Source organism: Rhineura floridana, chromosome 8 (assembly GCF_030035675.1).
Source record: "Rhineura floridana isolate rRhiFlo1 chromosome 8, rRhiFlo1.hap2, whole genome shotgun sequence".
NCBI classification, from domain to species: Eukaryota; Metazoa; Chordata; class Lepidosauria; order Squamata; family Rhineuridae; genus Rhineura; species Rhineura floridana.
Genome location: NC_084487.1, coordinates 74,629,366 through 74,647,270, shown reverse-complemented (window position 1 = coordinate 74,647,270; position 17,905 = coordinate 74,629,366). Strand labels below are relative to the sequence as shown.

Sequence of the window (17,905 nt, the reverse complement as noted above, 5' to 3'; positions counted from 1 at the left end):
TTTGTTTGGCCAGTGCGACGAATCCTCTGAGGCTTCCCGACATAGAGGGAGCACCGTCTGTGCAGATGCTGATGCATGATTTCCATGACAAATTGTGAGAATTGAAATTTATTTATTTTATTATACTTGTATACCGTCCCATAGCCGAAGCACTCTGGGCGGTTTACAGTAACTAAAAATGTTAAAACAAATACAGATAGATGTTGACAACATCAAAAATGTCTTGGCCTCTTGATGTCTCCATTAAAAACAAACCTGCCGAATGCTAGGAGTTGAGCTTTTCCAATGATGTCAGTTGACTCGTCCAACTGGATAGCAATGAAATCGGCTTCTTTAATGTTAGCTATCACTTGTGACTCAATGTCTTGAGACATGTCCTGTATACACCGACTAACAGTATTATCTGACACAGGGGTTTTCAAGATCTCTTTTTCATATGTTTTGCCAAACATAATATTTACAATTTTACAGCATGCTGGTAAAATTACTGACTCAGCAATTGTATGAGATTTCATCATTTTTACCACGATTTCGGCAATGGCATAGCTTGCTTCTTGAGCTTTGTCAGAAATAGTTGTGATTTTGGTAAATTGTTTAGCCTGATGTGTTTGATCAGCTATAACTCTTTTAAAATAATCAGTTGGTTTCTCACATAAATGTGAGTGCTTTGTGTGAAGGTGTCTTTTCAGCTTACTTGGAACCGTAGCTTGGTTTGCCAGTTTCTCACCGCAAACAACACACTTAGGACGTGGCACTTCTTCTACCGATGAAATGAATCCGAAGGACAAATAGTCTTCATTATACTGGCGCACGACGGTTTTGGAACTAACACTGACGGTACTATGTGTGTTACTACCTGAACTAGTGCCAGCCACACCTGATTCATTGTCATTGTCCAACTTGCATTTTTTAATTAAAAATCTAATAAGTCCTGAAAAAAATATTAAGAACTAAATTCAGAAATAACAAAATAACTAAAACAAAATAGAAATAACAAACTGTTTATCTTGACATTTTTGACAGTCTGGTAGTTTGAGACTTTTCTCATGCAGCAACACCCCAAGAAAGCTGAGCTTTTATGCAAAAAGGACTGACAAACCTAAAAACCAAGCCAAGACCACCGAGGAAAGACACCTTCACACAAAGCACACAAATCATTATTGGTTTCTGCTAGTAGTATGGTATCGTCTGCATATCTTAAATTATTGATATTTCTCCCTCCAATTTTCACACCTCCTTCATCTTGGTCCAATCCCGCTTTCCATATGATATGTTCTGCATATAGATTAAACAAGTGGGGTGATAGAATACATCCCTGTTTCACACCGTTTCCTATTGGAAACCAATCAGTTTCTCAATATTCTGTCCTTGCAGTAGCCGCTTGTCCAGAGTATAGGTTGTGCATCAGGACAGTTATCTTCTATGTGCATGTAAAGATGCTCTCAAGCCACTCTTTGTGACAATGGACTTCATGGGTATGGTGTTTTCTTTTCTTTTGTCTTTTATAGCAGAGAGTACTGGTTCATGTTTTTTTTTGTCCTGTTGCTGTTCCTGTGTGTTTGTGCTTTCTGGATTGTCATGGAAGAACTGTTTTCATAGTGTAAGGGGAGACTAGAAGAGCCTGCAGAATTGAACAGCATCATTTTCTGCCTTCAACCACAAGGTGCAGCTCAAGTCCCACCTAAGATCATCTTTAAATGCATGTAGAAGACCATTTCACGGTAAGACCAAATGTCTTTTCTATAAGCCATAGCTATGACAAGCCTTGCTATTATGAACAATGTTATGACTATGTGATTATGTACTAACTCCATTCTGTAACTGAATTAATAGCTGATTAGTAAAGAAAAGAACTTATCAGCCTGGTTTTAGACATTCATTTTTTATAAATCTGTGAGCCTGATTCACAGATAAAGAGAAAACACTAATCTGAAGGAGGCAGCTGGACTGGGAAATTAATATATTTAAGTAAAACGAGGTCTATGACTTCAAAGTACAAGAGTGTAAATTAGGGAATTCTCAGACAGGACTTAATCATCCACACTATGCATCTGTGTTGTAATCAGGAAAATGCCATGGCTGGGCTCCTAACAGAAAGACAACTTAGAGATAAGGACCCAGCTTGGCTCATCAATGCTATACTGTAAAGCAGTGTATTTGCATGTTGTGTTTATAGGATGAAAAAGTTGATGGTTGCCGTTTCCTGACTGTTAACATAACTGATGGACCTGAGTACACCATACGCTATGGAGCTCTCCAAAGAACCTCTAAGATAAGGCATGCCTGGGCCAGAACTATTCACACATTTCAGGTAAGATGTGGTAATTCTGCCATTGTGAAATGTGTTATGCACTCATTCTATCTTCCTTCTGGAATACAAACAAAAGAACCCAAACAGGAGTTGCTCTTGCCCCCCTTCCAACAAAATGAAATTAATTGGTCCATAAAATGAGCAGCAGCATTTATTAGTCAAACTATCACATTTGTGAGGTAGAGATAGTTTTAACTCTTCAGTTTAGATTTTTGTAGAAGAAGTAAACCTCAGTGAGAGCTACCAGAAGTTGACCTGATCCTGCCATAACATAAAAGTTAGAAGTTAGCCATCCATTGTAGAAAGTATCATCTGAAAGGTAGAAAGGATATTTGGCAAGTCTCTATGGGAGGTGCATATACTAGTGTGGAAAAGTGAAAAGCGAAGTATAAGACCTGACCAGATGATTTATCAGAAAATCACTTGGGCCTTTTAAGAAATTAAGATGGAAATAATTTTATTTCACTCCTTTCCACTTTTATTTGCTGTAACTGTGGTAGAAATGACAACATTTTGTAAGGCCACTAACACCACCTGATAAAGACACCCCCCTTCAGAAGTGTTCAGTCTCAATTTATTGTAAAACTCTTAGGGATTTAAGTTAGGCAGCATTCCAATATATGTCTACCAGAAGTTCCAATGAGTTCAACGGGACTTACTCCCAGGTAAGTGTGTATTGGATTTTAGCCTTAGTCTTTATTTTTACTCATTCATTTACTTATTTTGTAAAAATATTTCTGTACTGCTGTATCATAAAGTATTAGAGTGGTTTACAATACTAAGACATAAAACGCCATTTAAAAAATAAAAGTACAGATAATAATTCAGGTCCTGGTATATCAGTGGGTCTACTCTATGCATGATTAAGTCTGGACCCAGCCCTTAGCATTTTTGAATGAGTTTAATTGAAGAGCACTTTCTTAATATTATGTTTAGGGTTCTGAGGAAAATACAATTGTCTATGTGGTTGGAAATACATTTCACCAGAACTGGCAACATGTATACACAGCTGTCACTAGAGGACGTCACCGAGTCTATATTGTTGCTGAAGAAACCAAACTCCGAACAGTCATTGCTAAAAACAGATTTCACAGAAACACTCGTTTAAATTTTTTAATGAAAGTTGCACTTGCGACAAAAGATCAAATGTCACCTGAAAAGAGTTGCCAAAGTTATGAGAATGACACTAGTGACGTTGCTTCTCATGCTGGAAATAGTTTCCTTAGTAAAGAGGAGCCAGCAGTTTCTGTGGAAATGGAAGTTGACCATGGACTGAGAACAACTGTTGAATCGACTAATACTGCAAATGAAGCTTCACCTTCATTCAGGTGAACACAAAAGGCGAAGTCAATTTCCAGATGATTGTACAAGTCCTTCAAAAGTATCTTTGGTAAGAATATTATTTTAAAAATTGTACTCTGGATAACACTATATAAAATGTTTTCTTTTCACTTGTAGGAACACTTACCAATGACATTTATTAATACCATGAGATACAGCGATGGCCACCAACGTTGACGGCTTTAAAAGGGGATTAGAAAATTCATGCAGGAAAAGGCTATCAATGGCTTCTGAATGGCTGTGTACTACCTCTAGTATCAGAGGCTAAATAGCAGTTGCTGCACAACATGATTGGGGAAGAACAACGTTGCACTCATATTGTCCTTGCAGATTTCCCATAAGCATCTAGCTGGCCACTGTAAGAACAGGATGTTGGACAAGATGGGCCTTTGATTAGATGCAGCAGGGGTCTTAGGTCCTTATGTTCAATTTGTATGGTCTTCTGTCCAGGCATGGATCAGGGCCAGACCTACTTAGCTTTAAAAAGGTGGCAGCAATATGCTCTGTAATTACTCCTACTCTTTTTTTGGGGGGGGGGGCAGGGGTTTACAATAATGTTCTGCAAGAAAACCTATTTTTCAGGAACCAAAATTCTTTGTAGACTCCGTGGGGAGTGAGTGTGCCTCTGGAAACGTGAGAACTATCCAGTAGTTAAGGTGGGGTAAGAGGTAATGTAAACCATATTTCTTAGCATTCAGGATTAGAATATTGAGTTATTCACTTTTCTTTCTTGAAATCCAGGCTTCCAGACACCTAAAACACTCTGAGAAGCCCTGAAATTATTGTTAGCCATGCTGGGGTCACCAACATTTTTAGGCCTGTAGATATATTTGGATTTTTCAGTAAGTGTTGTGGGTGTCATTCCCACTGGCCACTTTTCTCTCCAACCCCCACCCACCTCCAAAGACAATGAGAGAGAGCGCTCGCATGTACACACTTCACTTTTTGCACCGTTTGGACTGTATTGCTTCTAAGCTTCAAGATCTGATAAGAAGGAAGAATTTTATTGTGTCTTTTCATGTCCATAGGGCTTGCATGATGGGGGAAGCACCTTTTCTGGTTTTGTGTGGGAAGTATCTAAAGTGGGTTGTCAGAAGGCAGGGTTTTGTTTTTTACACCAAGTTCTTTCTTCCAGGTTCTTCTTGCCTTCACTTAGAGTAGACGCTACTTAGTCTCAGGCCTTCTCTACAACCCCACCACCGACTGAATTATTATTTTTTTGCAACTTTTATTCGGTTATTATTTTCTCCTTGGGTTTGGATTCCCCTACCTCTCCTCTCTAGGATGCCATGCAACATCTGGACAGAGCAGGCATTAGTGATCCTGGTGGCACCATACTGGCCAAGGAGACCTTGGTTCTCCATAATAGTCCACCATGTGTTGTTTCCACTGTGGCTCCTTCCAGGCAACAGAGATCTGTTGGCAAAATGCCCAGTATTCCAAGTGGACCCACCATGGCCATGCTGAGCCATATGGAAACTGAAAAGAGGACCCTCTTAAAAGGCGGATACCCAGAGGATGTTGTAAGCACCCTCTTGGCACGAAGAAGCCATTCACATTCCATGAATATAAAATGTTCTGGAAGGCTTTCATTAGATGGAGTAAGAGGAAGAGAAGTGTCCACAAGAATGCAGGAATTGAATAGCTCCTAGGCTTTTCTACAAGTGGGACTACAGCAAGGACTCAAGCCTAATACATTAAAAGGACAATCATCAGTCCTTCCTTCAATGCTCTCCAAGATGCTTATCCACACTTGAAGAGGCATAACTGATAAATGTACTGACACTACATAAATTTCCATCCTGGAACCTGCATACTATCCTACAAGCCTTACTACAGTCACCATTCAAGCCTCTAAAGGCAATAACTGAGGCTTCTGTTCTTCAGGCTAGCCTTCCTTGTAACCATCGCCTTGGCCAGAAGGGTATCTGAAATTAATGCCTTACCTATGAAGAACCAATTTTGTGTTTTCCATAAGTACAGGGTAATCCTAAAACTGGGCCCCTCCTTCATGCCGAGGGCTAATTCTATCTTCCATTGGTTACAGGAGCTTGTTTTTGTTTCCTGCTGCCCTAAATATTCTCACTACTTCAAGCATGCATGGTACAGACTGGATGTAAGCAGAGCACTTGGAATATACATATAATGCACTACATGACTACATCATTCAGGCAAACAGTCTCTTTATATCTTTCCATCCCACCTCCTTGGGAAGGAAGTTTCCAACTCCATAGTAGCAAAATAGATCAAGGCATACATCACCTTGGCCTATGAGCCACAGAACATGCCAGTACCCCTTCAAATTACAGAGCACGCCACCAGAGCAGTTGTCACCTCAATTGTCCTATCTACAAATGTACCAATTTCAGAAGTCTGCCAAGCAAGCTACCTGGTCCTTGGCAAGGCACTAGATAGTATAACAGCGAGCACTATAAGCTTGATATCCAGGATTCTCTGCCTTTGAGAGAAGGTGCTACAGCATGCATGTCAAAATCTCTTCCAATGGGAGAGAAAATGCAAAGTGATTAAAAAAAAAGACTGGGAATGGATAGAAGCATGCTTTGCATTCCTCTGTTCTCACTTTAGCCCAGCTGGAAGAGCCTGGCATGGCCTTGGATGAAGTGGTTAAACCACCCTCATATTCCATCACTTCCTCCCCAATACATACGCCTTAGGATTTCAGCCAATATTTGTAAAATGAGTTATGAGTAAAGTTGGAACAAAGCATGGCAGCCACCAAAAGCCAGCACCTCTCCTCACGTATCAAAGCTACGCAATGTGGTATGTCATTGTGCTTAGTTTCCTTGTCCCCGTGAGCAGCAGCCAACAGAGTAGAGCTAAAGCAAGATGATACTACATCACATGTTTTTTAGTATCACATGCAATTTATTAGCCTTGTGACAGCTAATGGATGACTATACCAGGGCCAGGTGGAGACAGGCAGAGAGAGAAGTTAGGAGGTGGTTGTGCTGTGGTTTTTATTGTGAACTTTAATTATGGATGTTTTTAATGTTTTGGTGGAAAAGTTATAATGTATTTAAATTATGTATTATACAGCCACGTGAGTTGGTGTATACTCTTCAGCATGGATTTTTTGCATTCCGCAATGTTAAATTGAAAATACCCCCATGCCATTCTGATGCTTCCCATAAGCTGATTTGAAAACAAAACCCTACAAAACGTATAGTCCTGAACTCAGAAACGCTCAGCTTTCATGGCGATACACAAAACAGGCAGAAAGAATCAAGAGCTCAAAGTGTAAAAAGAGAGAGAGAGAAACCAGACCCCTTTGTGGACTTTTTTCTGTCAGAGTTCTCAGAATTTATTGAGATTAATTAAACAGCCATGTTCACAGAGTACCTGTAATACTATTCATCTTTTGCAGTTTAAAAGAGAAAAAATAATGCTTGGCTGAGTTTTAATTAATTTAAGAAATTTTGCATGGAACTGAATGATAGTGTTGGGCATGCTTAGTAAGAACCAACTGTCAGTGTTCTACAAGCCAGACTTGCAGCTGCTGGGCTTACCTAATCAGGGGGCCACACCAGACCTTATTTCACTTGAGACAGTCATGGCTTCCCCCAAAGAATCCTGGGAAGTGTAGTTTGTGAAGGGTGCTGAGAGGAGACTCTTATTCCCTTGACAGAGCTCCAGGGGCGAGAGTGGTATAACAGTCAGCCGCTCTGATTGAAGGTCTGTGAGAGGAACAGGGCATCTCCTAACGACTCTCAGCATCCTTCACTAACCTCACTTCCCAGCATTCTTTGAGAGAAGCCATGACTGTCTGAAGTGAAATAAAGATCTGGTGTGGATGTGGCCAGGGACAGTTTAAGATTAAATTTGGGGTGGGAGATTATATGTGTCAGCTATAAAATAAGATGAGGAAAATGCTGAAAAACGATACCGTTCACAATGTTTTCCTTTTGGAAAGGAAAGGGACTTCCCCTCTGCCCAATGCCCACCCCTCCCCTCCTCCTCCCCTCCCTGCCCTTCCCCCAGGTCAGTTTCACTTATCCTAAGCATGATTGCACAGGAGAAAATCCCACTCAAAAAGTATGCAAATGATCAAACCTCCCCTCCCCTTCCAGTCCCCTCCTTCCCCCTCACCCTTCTTCTGCTCCCCTCTGCCTCCTTCCTCCTTCCCTCTACTTTCCCCTCCCCCCCATGGTCAGTTTTACCTGTCCTAGCCATGGTTGCACAGGAGTAAATCCCACTGAACTCAGTAAGCATGAAAATGATCAGATCTGCCTTTCCCCTCCTTTCCTTCTCCCCTCTTCCTTTTTCCTCCTCCCCTGCCCACTTCAGGCCTCCCTCCCCATGGTCAGTTTTACCTATCCTAATTATGACTGCATGTGAGTAAATCCCACTAAACTCAATAAACATGCAAATGATCAAACCTGCCCTCCTCCTGCCTGCTCCCCTCCCCATCCCGAGGTCAATTTCACCTATCCTAAGCATGATTGCAGGGAAGTTAATCCCACTGAACTCGGTAAGCATGCAAATGATCAATCCATTTCCAGCAAACTTGCACAGGATTCCATTTCTTACCTCCTGGATTAAAAAGGAGAGAAATTCACTAATAGGCAAAAAACCTTGCTGTTTAAGAATGTACCTATAGCCAACAGATATTTCTATCAAACTTTAAAAGCAGGGAAATTGGGCAGCTATAGTGAATGCACCAGGGGTGCAGGAGACCTTATCTCCTCTCTGAGATATTGTACTGCTCTACAAATTTGTAAAAATACAATTTGGGATGGTCTTTCATAGTCCAATCCACTTCCTGTGTAGCTTGGAAGAATTTGGTAACTGTGCCTGTGAGCAGAAATATCTGTTGGCTATAGGTACATTCTTAAACTGCAAGGTTTTTTGCCTATTAGTGAATGATGTTATAATTGATTTTATATTTGTATACCACATTGAAGCCATATTGGAATGTAAGCACTATATAAGTTAATAAATAATAATAGTAATGATTTTGGGCCATTCTCACAGTTGCAATGAGGATAAATCTAAGTTTAAGATTAATGTTAAGAGTACCAGTTTCTTTTTTTATTTAGGTTGAAAACAACTGGGGGCTGAAGACATGAGGGTAAAGCAGAATATTTCCAAGTGCTGATCTGCTACCTCTGCAGGGCTACCATAGGGAGCTTGGGACTTGCCCAGTCATAGGACTTCTCTGTAAAAGCCATGATCTTTTGCAACCAGTGTCTGATGTGTTTGTTGTTTCACAGGTAACAGAAAAGAATTCCCCCCTTGGAACTAACAGACTTCGAAGCATGACACTGAAGAGTCCAGTTTCCAAGCAACTTTTCCCATGATAACAGCAAACATATTGTTTAACTAGATGCCTTATGCTCTGATGTGTTTCTTTTTAATAACCAAAATGTCTTGGAACAGAACTGCAAAGTATTTAGCATTGGTGTTTTGTTTTGTTTTAAAAAAAACTTTTTAGCAACGTCAAAGAAGAGGACTTTTCATCTCTTTTAAATTGAAGAAATGCACTTGTGTTTTTTAGGCATCAGAATTTTTTAAATAGAAAGGGTCTTAATTTTTATAAAAATGCATTTTTTCATGTTAATTCTGAGTTACAGTGTTATGTTTTAAGTGCCACTCATTTCTAATAAGCGCTGTATACCTGTGTTTCTCAGCCAGCAAAGGAGTACCTATCATCCTAATCCTGCTTGTTCATAATCCTATTTGGAAGTCAACACTGTAAACTGCAAATTAATAGGAGCTGAGGGTTGCATTTAATGCAGTCCTACTCAGAGTAGACCCACTGGAGTTAATAAACCTAAGTTAGCTATGCCCATTAACTTCAGTGGGTTTACTTTGGGTAGACTATTGTTGAATACCACCTTGATTGTTTGAAGCATTGTGGGCTGCTGCTGCTAGACTTTTCATTTCTGCATCTTGTTGCAGTGTTCTGAAGGTGTTGCAAGAAATTAGTCTCTGGAGCAATCTACTAACAGGAGACAAAAGTCTTGGTGTGTTCTGGATTTTATGAGGTGATGTCTTTCACTAAAAGCAGTGTTTTAATCATAACAAGGCTGTTGTGTTCCAAGGAAGTACTCTAAGAAATACTTGTGACATTTGTCTCTGCTTACAAAAGTTAAAATGATAGTTCATAGTAACGAACTTCCTTGTCTGTGAGAATGGGGAGCAGAGGAAAACTGAATTCAGTCCTTATGCGAAATAGCTGCTTGACAGAACTTTTAGCAGTTTGAAGGGGCTCCACCTGCATGCAGCACCTGTTTTGCACAGCTGGTTCTCCATGTAGCTGTGGTTAGGGCCTGCAGAACTCTGTGCCTGTATGTTTGGTTATGTTTATTGACCTTGTGAATCGCTTCCCACCACAAAAGAGTCCTGAAGCAATTTGCAAGAGTAAAATACAGTAATAAAAATAAACACATGTATGTTTGCCTTAAGCTGCATTATGGTATAAATATTTTATTAGATTATAGATAGATTCTTAAGAGTCTGTGGAAGATTTTTTATTAATGGAAAACTGAGTGTAAAGTAGGTGTGTGCACGTGAAAGGTGTGATAATCCAGACCTATAGAACTGGTTAGAACAAACTGAACATGGCTTTTTGCATTGTAAAACTCATGTTTCTAAATCTTCCTGAATTGTTTACACTTAATTGAATTATCTACATTGCATTAAAGAATATGGTACACTATGTTTCTTCTTTGAATATCTATAATTTCTAACTAGAAAACTTTGTAGAATCTGTTTGAGTCAAAGTATTTGCATGTTTTATGGTTCTAAGAATGGTAATGGTAACTTGCTCTTGTCCATTGCTACAAAATGCTTCAGTTCAAGTTTGGCCAATTGCTTCCTTTTCACAGCAACTCCACTGGCTGTTTTCTTTCTGTTTGCAATCCTCAGGATCCAATCCCTTGCCTTTAAATCATTTTTATTTGATTTTTCTACATTTTCCATACAAATTTTGCAACAGTTTCGAGTTCCCAGAAACCATACATAGACAATAAATATCATGCTATTAAAGTATTAAATTTGTACAAAAATACTTTAGTTTAATACTCCTTTGTTAACAAATAAAAATACATAAGAAGTGATTTGTGATCTGGATTTCAATTTCATTTTGAATGAATTTTCTCTGGCAGTGCTGAAATACGAATAAAACATTTCACTTGTATGTTCATGTAACAGGTTTAAGGAAAACAGCATTAGGGATATTTTAACAATTCAAATAGATGGAAAATTGGTACTTAAGAGGTGAAGACTCTACAGTTAGAATAGACAAATCCAGTGTCTTTCCAGTCACCAAGTAACATTAATTCCCATGACAATACAGTAATCAAACCAAAGCAGCTGCTGGTGAACCTAGAAAGCAACTGATAGCATTTTATTGCTTTGAGCAGGAAAAGGGGGAGAACTTGGGCATGTGTTTGTGTGTGTGCAAACTGTATTTACAATTTTAAAATGAATTGACAAATATGAGCTAGATCTAACAAAGTGTATTTAAATGACTATTTTAGACCAATGTACGTACCATTCATTTTAATTTTAAAAAAAATCCTTGTCACTATACAAGTTCACTTGTTTATGCCCTAAACTGGGCAGTTCATATGGTTTTGCATCAGTATTTCTTTGCTACTATAGTTCACAATTAAAAAAAAAAATGACTTGAATACATGTATTATAAAAGTTTTTTTTTAATTTCACCAAAACTTGTTTTAAAAACCAGTAATTTATCAGAAGTTCCAAATACCTAAAAGTCCATACAGGCTGCAAGACGCATCCTGTTCAGTACATCATTGCATAGGGAATAATTTAACTCCTAATAAAATCATATTACAGCCGGGCAGTAAAGTTTTATCCCTTTGCACTTCAGATGCCTTTTTGTACTTTTGCTAAAATAGTTGTAAAACCACATAACAGCTTTTGTCTTTCCCTCATTTTCATTATAGCAGAAGCAACAGAACTACATTTCATTTCAAAACAACTACTCTGACACAGTATTCTGGGTCCAGCAGCAATATTCCAAAATTCCTTCACTTCCTTCGTCAACTGGTCTTTGAATAAATTGTAATGTTCTGAAAATCAAATCCTATGTTATTATCTACAGGGAAAAGCTTTTTTAAAAAAATCTTGAGAAAAGAGCCATCTTGTTATTTAAATGTTTCACTAATGTTTCATAATATCAGCCACTTTCACTATTTATCTTGCGTTTAACGTCAATTTGGAATGACACTAGATGGGTAATAAAAACAAGAGTAGAGCAAAATGTGTTTTGGTAGCAAATAGCCTTGAGAAATCATCAGGACACCCCCCCGTGCTTCTTAATGCCACATCACAGCTGTATCTTCAGTGTAACAGAAATCTGAAAGGGATTAGCACCATTTAAATGCCTTGCACTAACACAGTTTTTGGCTATAAAGTGTTCATAGGTTCCCGTTTCATGTCTGAACCAGTGTTGTGTCCACTTTGTGGAAGGAAGGCCTTATTTTGATCACTCCATTCCCCAGTTGGGAAAGTCTGTTGCTCTGAGTTCATCTTTTGAGAAGCCAGAGGGTTTCGACTAATAACAAGTTCTAGTTTATTACCAGACTCTGCTATGAGGGGCACAACTAGACAGCAGTCAAAGTCTCTTGTGCGAACATGGTTTACCTGAAAGGTAAAAGTCTTAGATGAAAGACAAGGCAACAAAGCAAACCAATAAATTTTGTCTTAAGTGAACCTTATTCTTACCATACTCTTACTTTGTTATAAGCTACTTTGTGTAGGGCTAAAGGGTTTAAACTAAAGAAATGTTTGCAAGAGGTTATTGTAAATTGAATTTATTACTTCTGTTAAAACTTAAGGTTTATTTATTTTTTTCAATTATTTATAACCCACTCTTCATTGTTCACACATTCCCAAACCAAGAAACAACACTAAAAGCACAATTAAACAGTACTTCATTTAAATACTACTTAGGAAAAACAGACAATTTACTGAGAACATAACTACATCAGCCAAAGCAAGGGGCACCACTTTCGTCAAACACTTAGGTGAACAGCCACAATTTTAAATGGTGTCAGGGGCATTCCAGGGTTGGGATGCCACTAGAGAAGGCCCTTTCACAAATTGTCACATGCTGTATCTCAGAGAACTATGGCACTGTGAGAAGGGTATCCCTTAATGATCTCAAGGTCCAGATGGGCATATAAGGGAGCAAATAGTCTTTCAGGTATCTGGGTCTCAAGATGTCTAGGGCTTTATATGTTAAAACAAGCACTTTAAAGCTGGCCCTGTAGTATATTCTTAATGCTGCTCAATGTGCTCTATGTGGGGCTGCCCATGGGTCTGGTCTGGAAGCTCTAGCTGGTGCAGAATGCAATGGCTAGACCATACATGGGGGAAGATGGCCAACAGCATGTGATATCTCTGCTAAAATATCTACACTGGCTGGCCAGGTTCAACGCTCTTGTACTGAAATACAAAGTCCTGAACAACATGGGTCCAGAAAAATTTAAGGACCGCCTAAGCTCTTATATCCCAGCCCAATCACTGGAGGAATGATGTAAGTTGTCCCGCATGTTACAGATGCCTAACTGGCCTCAACCAGAAGTTTGGTATGAAGCGTCAGCAGTCCCATGCTGTGCAACACTTGCAGCAGAGATTCAACAGGCGTCCTCACTTTTGACTTTCAGGTGTCTCTGCAAGTCTTTTATTCTGACAGGCCTATGCAACTATTCTTATTAATGACTTCTGCATAGCTTTTAAATGTTTTTATGTTGCTGTATGCCCTGCTGATGCTTTGCAAGAGGGTGGAACATAAATTTTATAAAGTATTGGCAGCCAGCACAGAGATTTCAACACAAGTGTTCTATGTTGATGGTGAGCTGTCCCCACAAGCACTTTCATCACAGCATTCTGTACTAATTGCAGCTTCCAAACCAGACCCATGTTGAGTGAATTGCAATAATCCAGCCATGAAATTACCAGTGGAAGAACTATAGTAGCCAGGCTATTCCTGTCCAAGAATAGCCACAGCAGGCAAGCTAGCCTTCGTAAAAGGCACTCCTAGCCACAGATGCCAGTTGGGCTTCCATAGATAGATGGATCAAAAGTACCCCCAGATGACAAACCTGCTCATTAATGTTTAAGATGTTTTTAAATATTTTTTTAAAAGATGTTTTTAAAGATGTTTTAATATATTTTAAAGACTGTTTTAAGGATGTTTTAGAGTGTTTTTGTTTGCCGTCCTGGGGTTCCTACTGGGAGGAAGGGTGGGATATAAATTTAATAATAATAAATAATTGGAAATGCAACCACAATGAGAACACACCGTCTCCACAATTATCAGACAAAGGTATTGCCCACCTACAAAAGCTGTCTTGTCAGAATTCAACTTACTGGTCATGATCCAGTCCAGGCATTGATCCAGAACCTCCTGAACCCCAGGTGTTTCAGAGAAACAGAGTTTCATGCTATCTGTGAATTATTTATTTATTAGATTGCTATCCTCCCCTTCCTCCCAGTAGGAGCTCAGGGCGACAAAAACATTGTTGATGATGATAGTTCACTCCAAAACTCTTAATGACCACTCCCAATAACTTCATATAGATATTAAATAGCATGGGTATAGAATTGAACTATGTGGCACCCCACAATCAATCTGCCAAGGAGCTGACAAATCCTTATCTGATACCATTCCTTGGAAATGATCTTGAAGATAGGACCCAAACCACTGTAAAACAGTGCCCCTATCTACCATTGCCTGAAGGTGCTTCAGGAAGATAGTGTGGTCAACAGTATCAAAAGTTGTTGAGAGATCGAGGAGAATCAAGAGGGTTGCACTACCCCAACTCTCTCCTGGTAATGGTCATCATCCATCAGGATGACTAAAGTTGCTTCAGTCCTATGACTGGGCCTGATATGCCTATGCAAATTTATTCAGAAGTAAGTCGCACTGCATTCAGTAGGACTTTATGTCAAGCCAGTGAACCAGGGATTGCAGCTTTCAGCAATCAGTGATTATTTAGCTTGTGTTTACATTTTGTTGCTCTTTAGTTCATAGATGGGGTCTTCTCTTCCTCTTTCATTTAGTTGACAAAACATGAGTGAGGGAGCTGAAATTAGCTGTGTAGCCTAACTTCAAACAGGGTTTTCTCTACTATCTGAATGTTGAGCTTGGCTGCAAAAGAGTTTTTGCTTTAAAAAAGCATATGCTATTCATGAGGATTTCCTATGTTAGCTTGGTTCATAATAGTACAATGTTTCAACTCTACCTGTAGCAGTCTATCATATGGCTTCAATCCACCCACATCTCCTGGTCCAGCTGGCCGAATATTTTTAACATATACACCTTTTTCCAACAAGGCATCTGAGACACTGAACCCAAAGTCCTCCATATCAGAATCCTTGTACAAAGTTACCTGCAAAAAAAAAAAAAGGGGGGGGGGCAGGCGAAATAATCACATCTTTGTATTATAAAAATTATGGAACCTCTGTTCTGCCTCATCGTTCCATGTTTGTGAGCTGTAGTGTCTGGTTGCCTTTTCAGAGGTTCTCCCTTATGCTAATCACATCTTTTAACATGGGTGGGGAACTGGTGGTTCTTCAGATGTTGTTGGACTCCAAAACCCACCAGCTCCAGCTAGAATGGCCAAGGGCCAAGGATGATGGTAACTGGTGATCAGCAACATTTGGAGAGCCAGAAGTTTTCCACCCCTGTTTTAATGGAACAGTGTCCTATGTTACTATTGTCTTACTTGTACTGTGTTAATAAAAATGCTGCTTGCTTTTTTAGTAGCTAATTATGCTGCCTTGCTTTGGAGTCAAATCTATATTATGACCCAGTTCGGACAACAATCTTTCTGAGATATGCATAAGCCTTTGCCTGTGCATGCAACCCCTTTCCTCCTAGGTGAGCTGCATTAAGCAAGAATTCCTCAATTAACCTAGTTTCCCATTATGTCTGAAATGGGAAGCTATTAGGTACCAGGTTTGGTACAAACCAAGATCTTAAGCTGTGATTTCAGATCCCGGGTTGTTTTGAAGCTGGTAACCAAAATTCAGACATAATATTTATTTATTTATTACATTTATATATCACCTTTCCTCCAAGGAGGTGCATGGTGTACATGGTTCTCCCTGCCCCATTTTATCCTCACAACAACCCTGTGAGGTAGGCTAGGCTGAAAAACAGTGACTGGCCCAAGGTCACCCAGTGAGCTTCATGGCTGAGTGGGGGCTCAAATCTTCGTTTCCCAGGTCATAGTCCAACACTCTAATCATTACACCACACTGTAATAAACTATGGTTAACTGAAGAGTCTCCTGGCTTATCACAGGGTGCTGAGAAGTGAAGAGCCTGTGAGGGTGGGTGCAAGGTTCAGCTGAGAGATGGAGTCCAACCGCAGCATGTGTTTGTGTTAGTTTATTTCCTGTATCTCTAATAAAGAGAAATAGTTTTTAAAAGGCAGCTGGGTATCTTTCTCTTAGTAGTAGTTTGGATAACTTAAAATGATCGTGTTGATAGAATCATTTTAAGTTATCCAAACTACTAATAGTAACTGATATTTCCCACCTTTACTCAAAGGAAAAAAATATATATAAATGAACACATCCCTTATGTGAATAGTGTTAGTGGGCTTGCAAACAAGGCCATCTATAGTCCAAATGTTTTATTTCTATAATCATTACAGGGAATACTGTTAAGTAGTCATCTGCCTTGTAGTACATGCAATGTAAGCTTACTGTCAAATGGAAAAATCAAAAGGCATATGCACACACTCGCCTTATGTAACTCCACAGGAGTTGGTGACATAATTTCTTTCATCTCTTGCTTCATTTTCCTCAAAGCTACAGACTTTCTCCCCACATCTGAAGGCAACGTATTGCTACGGGTCGTCTGGCTATAATGAGGCCTGGAAGTGCTTCTTTCCTGGAAGCTGGCTTGTCTTCCCAGATGGCTGCGATGCTGTGGATTGTCATGGTTCAGGCTAACAGTACTCCCTGACATAATTGTTGCCTGCAGCATTAACAAATAAGCTTTTATAATACATAATAAAAATAGAAGAGTAAGTTGTAACAAAAGGCAGCAGCATCTATTCTGTTGTCTTTGCCAGAACACAGTCACTTCAGGGCACAGCAAATGGTTGGAGGATAGATGGACAGTTTGACTGGGACTCCTCTGAAAAAGCCATCTGCCAAAAGAAATATTAAAGCCACAATGAATTTGGAGCTGCAGTGTTCGGCCCCAGTTATGTTTGGCAGTCAGAAGAATTATATTCCAGGCGCCATGTGTTGCTGCTGCTTATTGGGCAGGGTGGGGGAATAGCTGAGGTGGGGGGAGCTCAGTGTGATGTGGGGGCAGTGGCGGCACCCATTTGACATTCCTGCCATCGTTTCTTCAATGCACTGTGCTCCCCACACCTCGCCCTTCTCACTTTCAGTAAGTGGCAGTGAGGCTTGGTGTCTGGAAGCCAGGTGCACAATGCCACTCTGCTTTCGCTGCCCTACTGACAAGTACCAGGTTTACCCTAAACATAATGAAAGTGTTTACTACAAGAGCATTTTTAAAGCTCAGAAGTGAAAAACTGAAGTCAGCAACAAAGCAACAAAATCTTTGATTATGATCGGACAATATCCAAAAATTCCAAATAGCCTAGATATTTGGGTAGAAAACAAGAATGGCTTTGATGAGAACGAAGGCAAGGAATACTTTAGCACAGGGGTGGAAAATCTCTGGCTGGCAGGCCTACTTAGGTCTGGTCCCAGTTTGGCCTGTGAGACTGTTTTCTCCAAACCATGGCAGCCTGTCAACACACTTGATATCTCACATAATGTCAGCTGTGGGGCACATACGGAAAAGGCTTAAAAGGAACAAAGAGGAGCTCAAAGTGAGTTCTTTTGCAAGTGAGATTCAGTGACTTTGCCAATCAATTTATTTGTGCTGACACCCACTGGGATTGCCTTGGGAATTCCCAATTCAGCACAGTGAGTCCCTTTGAAAATGTGCTTTTAACATCAATCAGCTGACAGCATGCCTTCAAAGGGACCCACTGTGAGCCCCACTTTCTCCATTTGCAGGTAAAGTTTGAATCCAAACCACACCAGCAAAGGGACTTCAAAGGGGCTTGTTGTAATTGCTGATCAGCTGATTGGTGGTTACACTGAACTTCTTTTAAGTTGTTGCCTGCTGTCATGATGATGCCATCTGATTGACAAGAGGCTGACCCCTCCTACCTTTCAAAGGTGGCCCAGGGAGGTGGGGAAGGAAAGGATTTGGCTGGATCCA

At 39.9% G+C, this 17,905-nt stretch overlaps 2 protein-coding genes across 3 annotated transcripts in view; one reads left to right on the top strand and one right to left on the bottom strand.

The window, feature by feature from the left end:
• The window catches only part of HELB (DNA helicase B), a 36,013-nt gene extending 25,680 nt beyond the window's left edge, over positions 1-10,333 (top strand). The window contains 4 exon segments of the mRNA XM_061639803.1: positions 2,177-2,311; positions 3,248-3,628; positions 3,630-3,701; positions 8,884-10,333. Of these exon segments, the coding sequence (XP_061495787.1) occupies positions 2,177-2,311; positions 3,248-3,628; positions 3,630-3,701; positions 8,884-8,970 (675 nt within the window). The 3' untranslated portion in view covers positions 8,971-10,333.
• A 345-nt stretch (positions 10,334-10,678) lies between these two features.
• GRIP1 (glutamate receptor interacting protein 1) overlaps positions 10,679-17,905 on the bottom strand; it is a 606,542-nt gene continuing 599,315 nt past the window's right edge. Inside the window, exons 22-24 of one of the 2 annotated variants that reach the window (XM_061639805.1) lie at positions 16,403-16,636; positions 14,893-15,039; positions 10,679-12,286 (exon numbers count right to left, since the gene is read on the bottom strand). In XM_061639805.1, coding sequence (XP_061495789.1) covers positions 12,050-12,286; positions 14,893-15,039; positions 16,403-16,636 — 618 coding nt within the window. In that variant the 3' untranslated portion in view covers positions 10,679-12,049. Of the gene's footprint in view, positions 12,287-14,892; positions 15,040-16,199; positions 16,637-17,905 lie in introns of those variants that run through there. The other variant, XM_061639804.1, reaches the window with a different exon arrangement.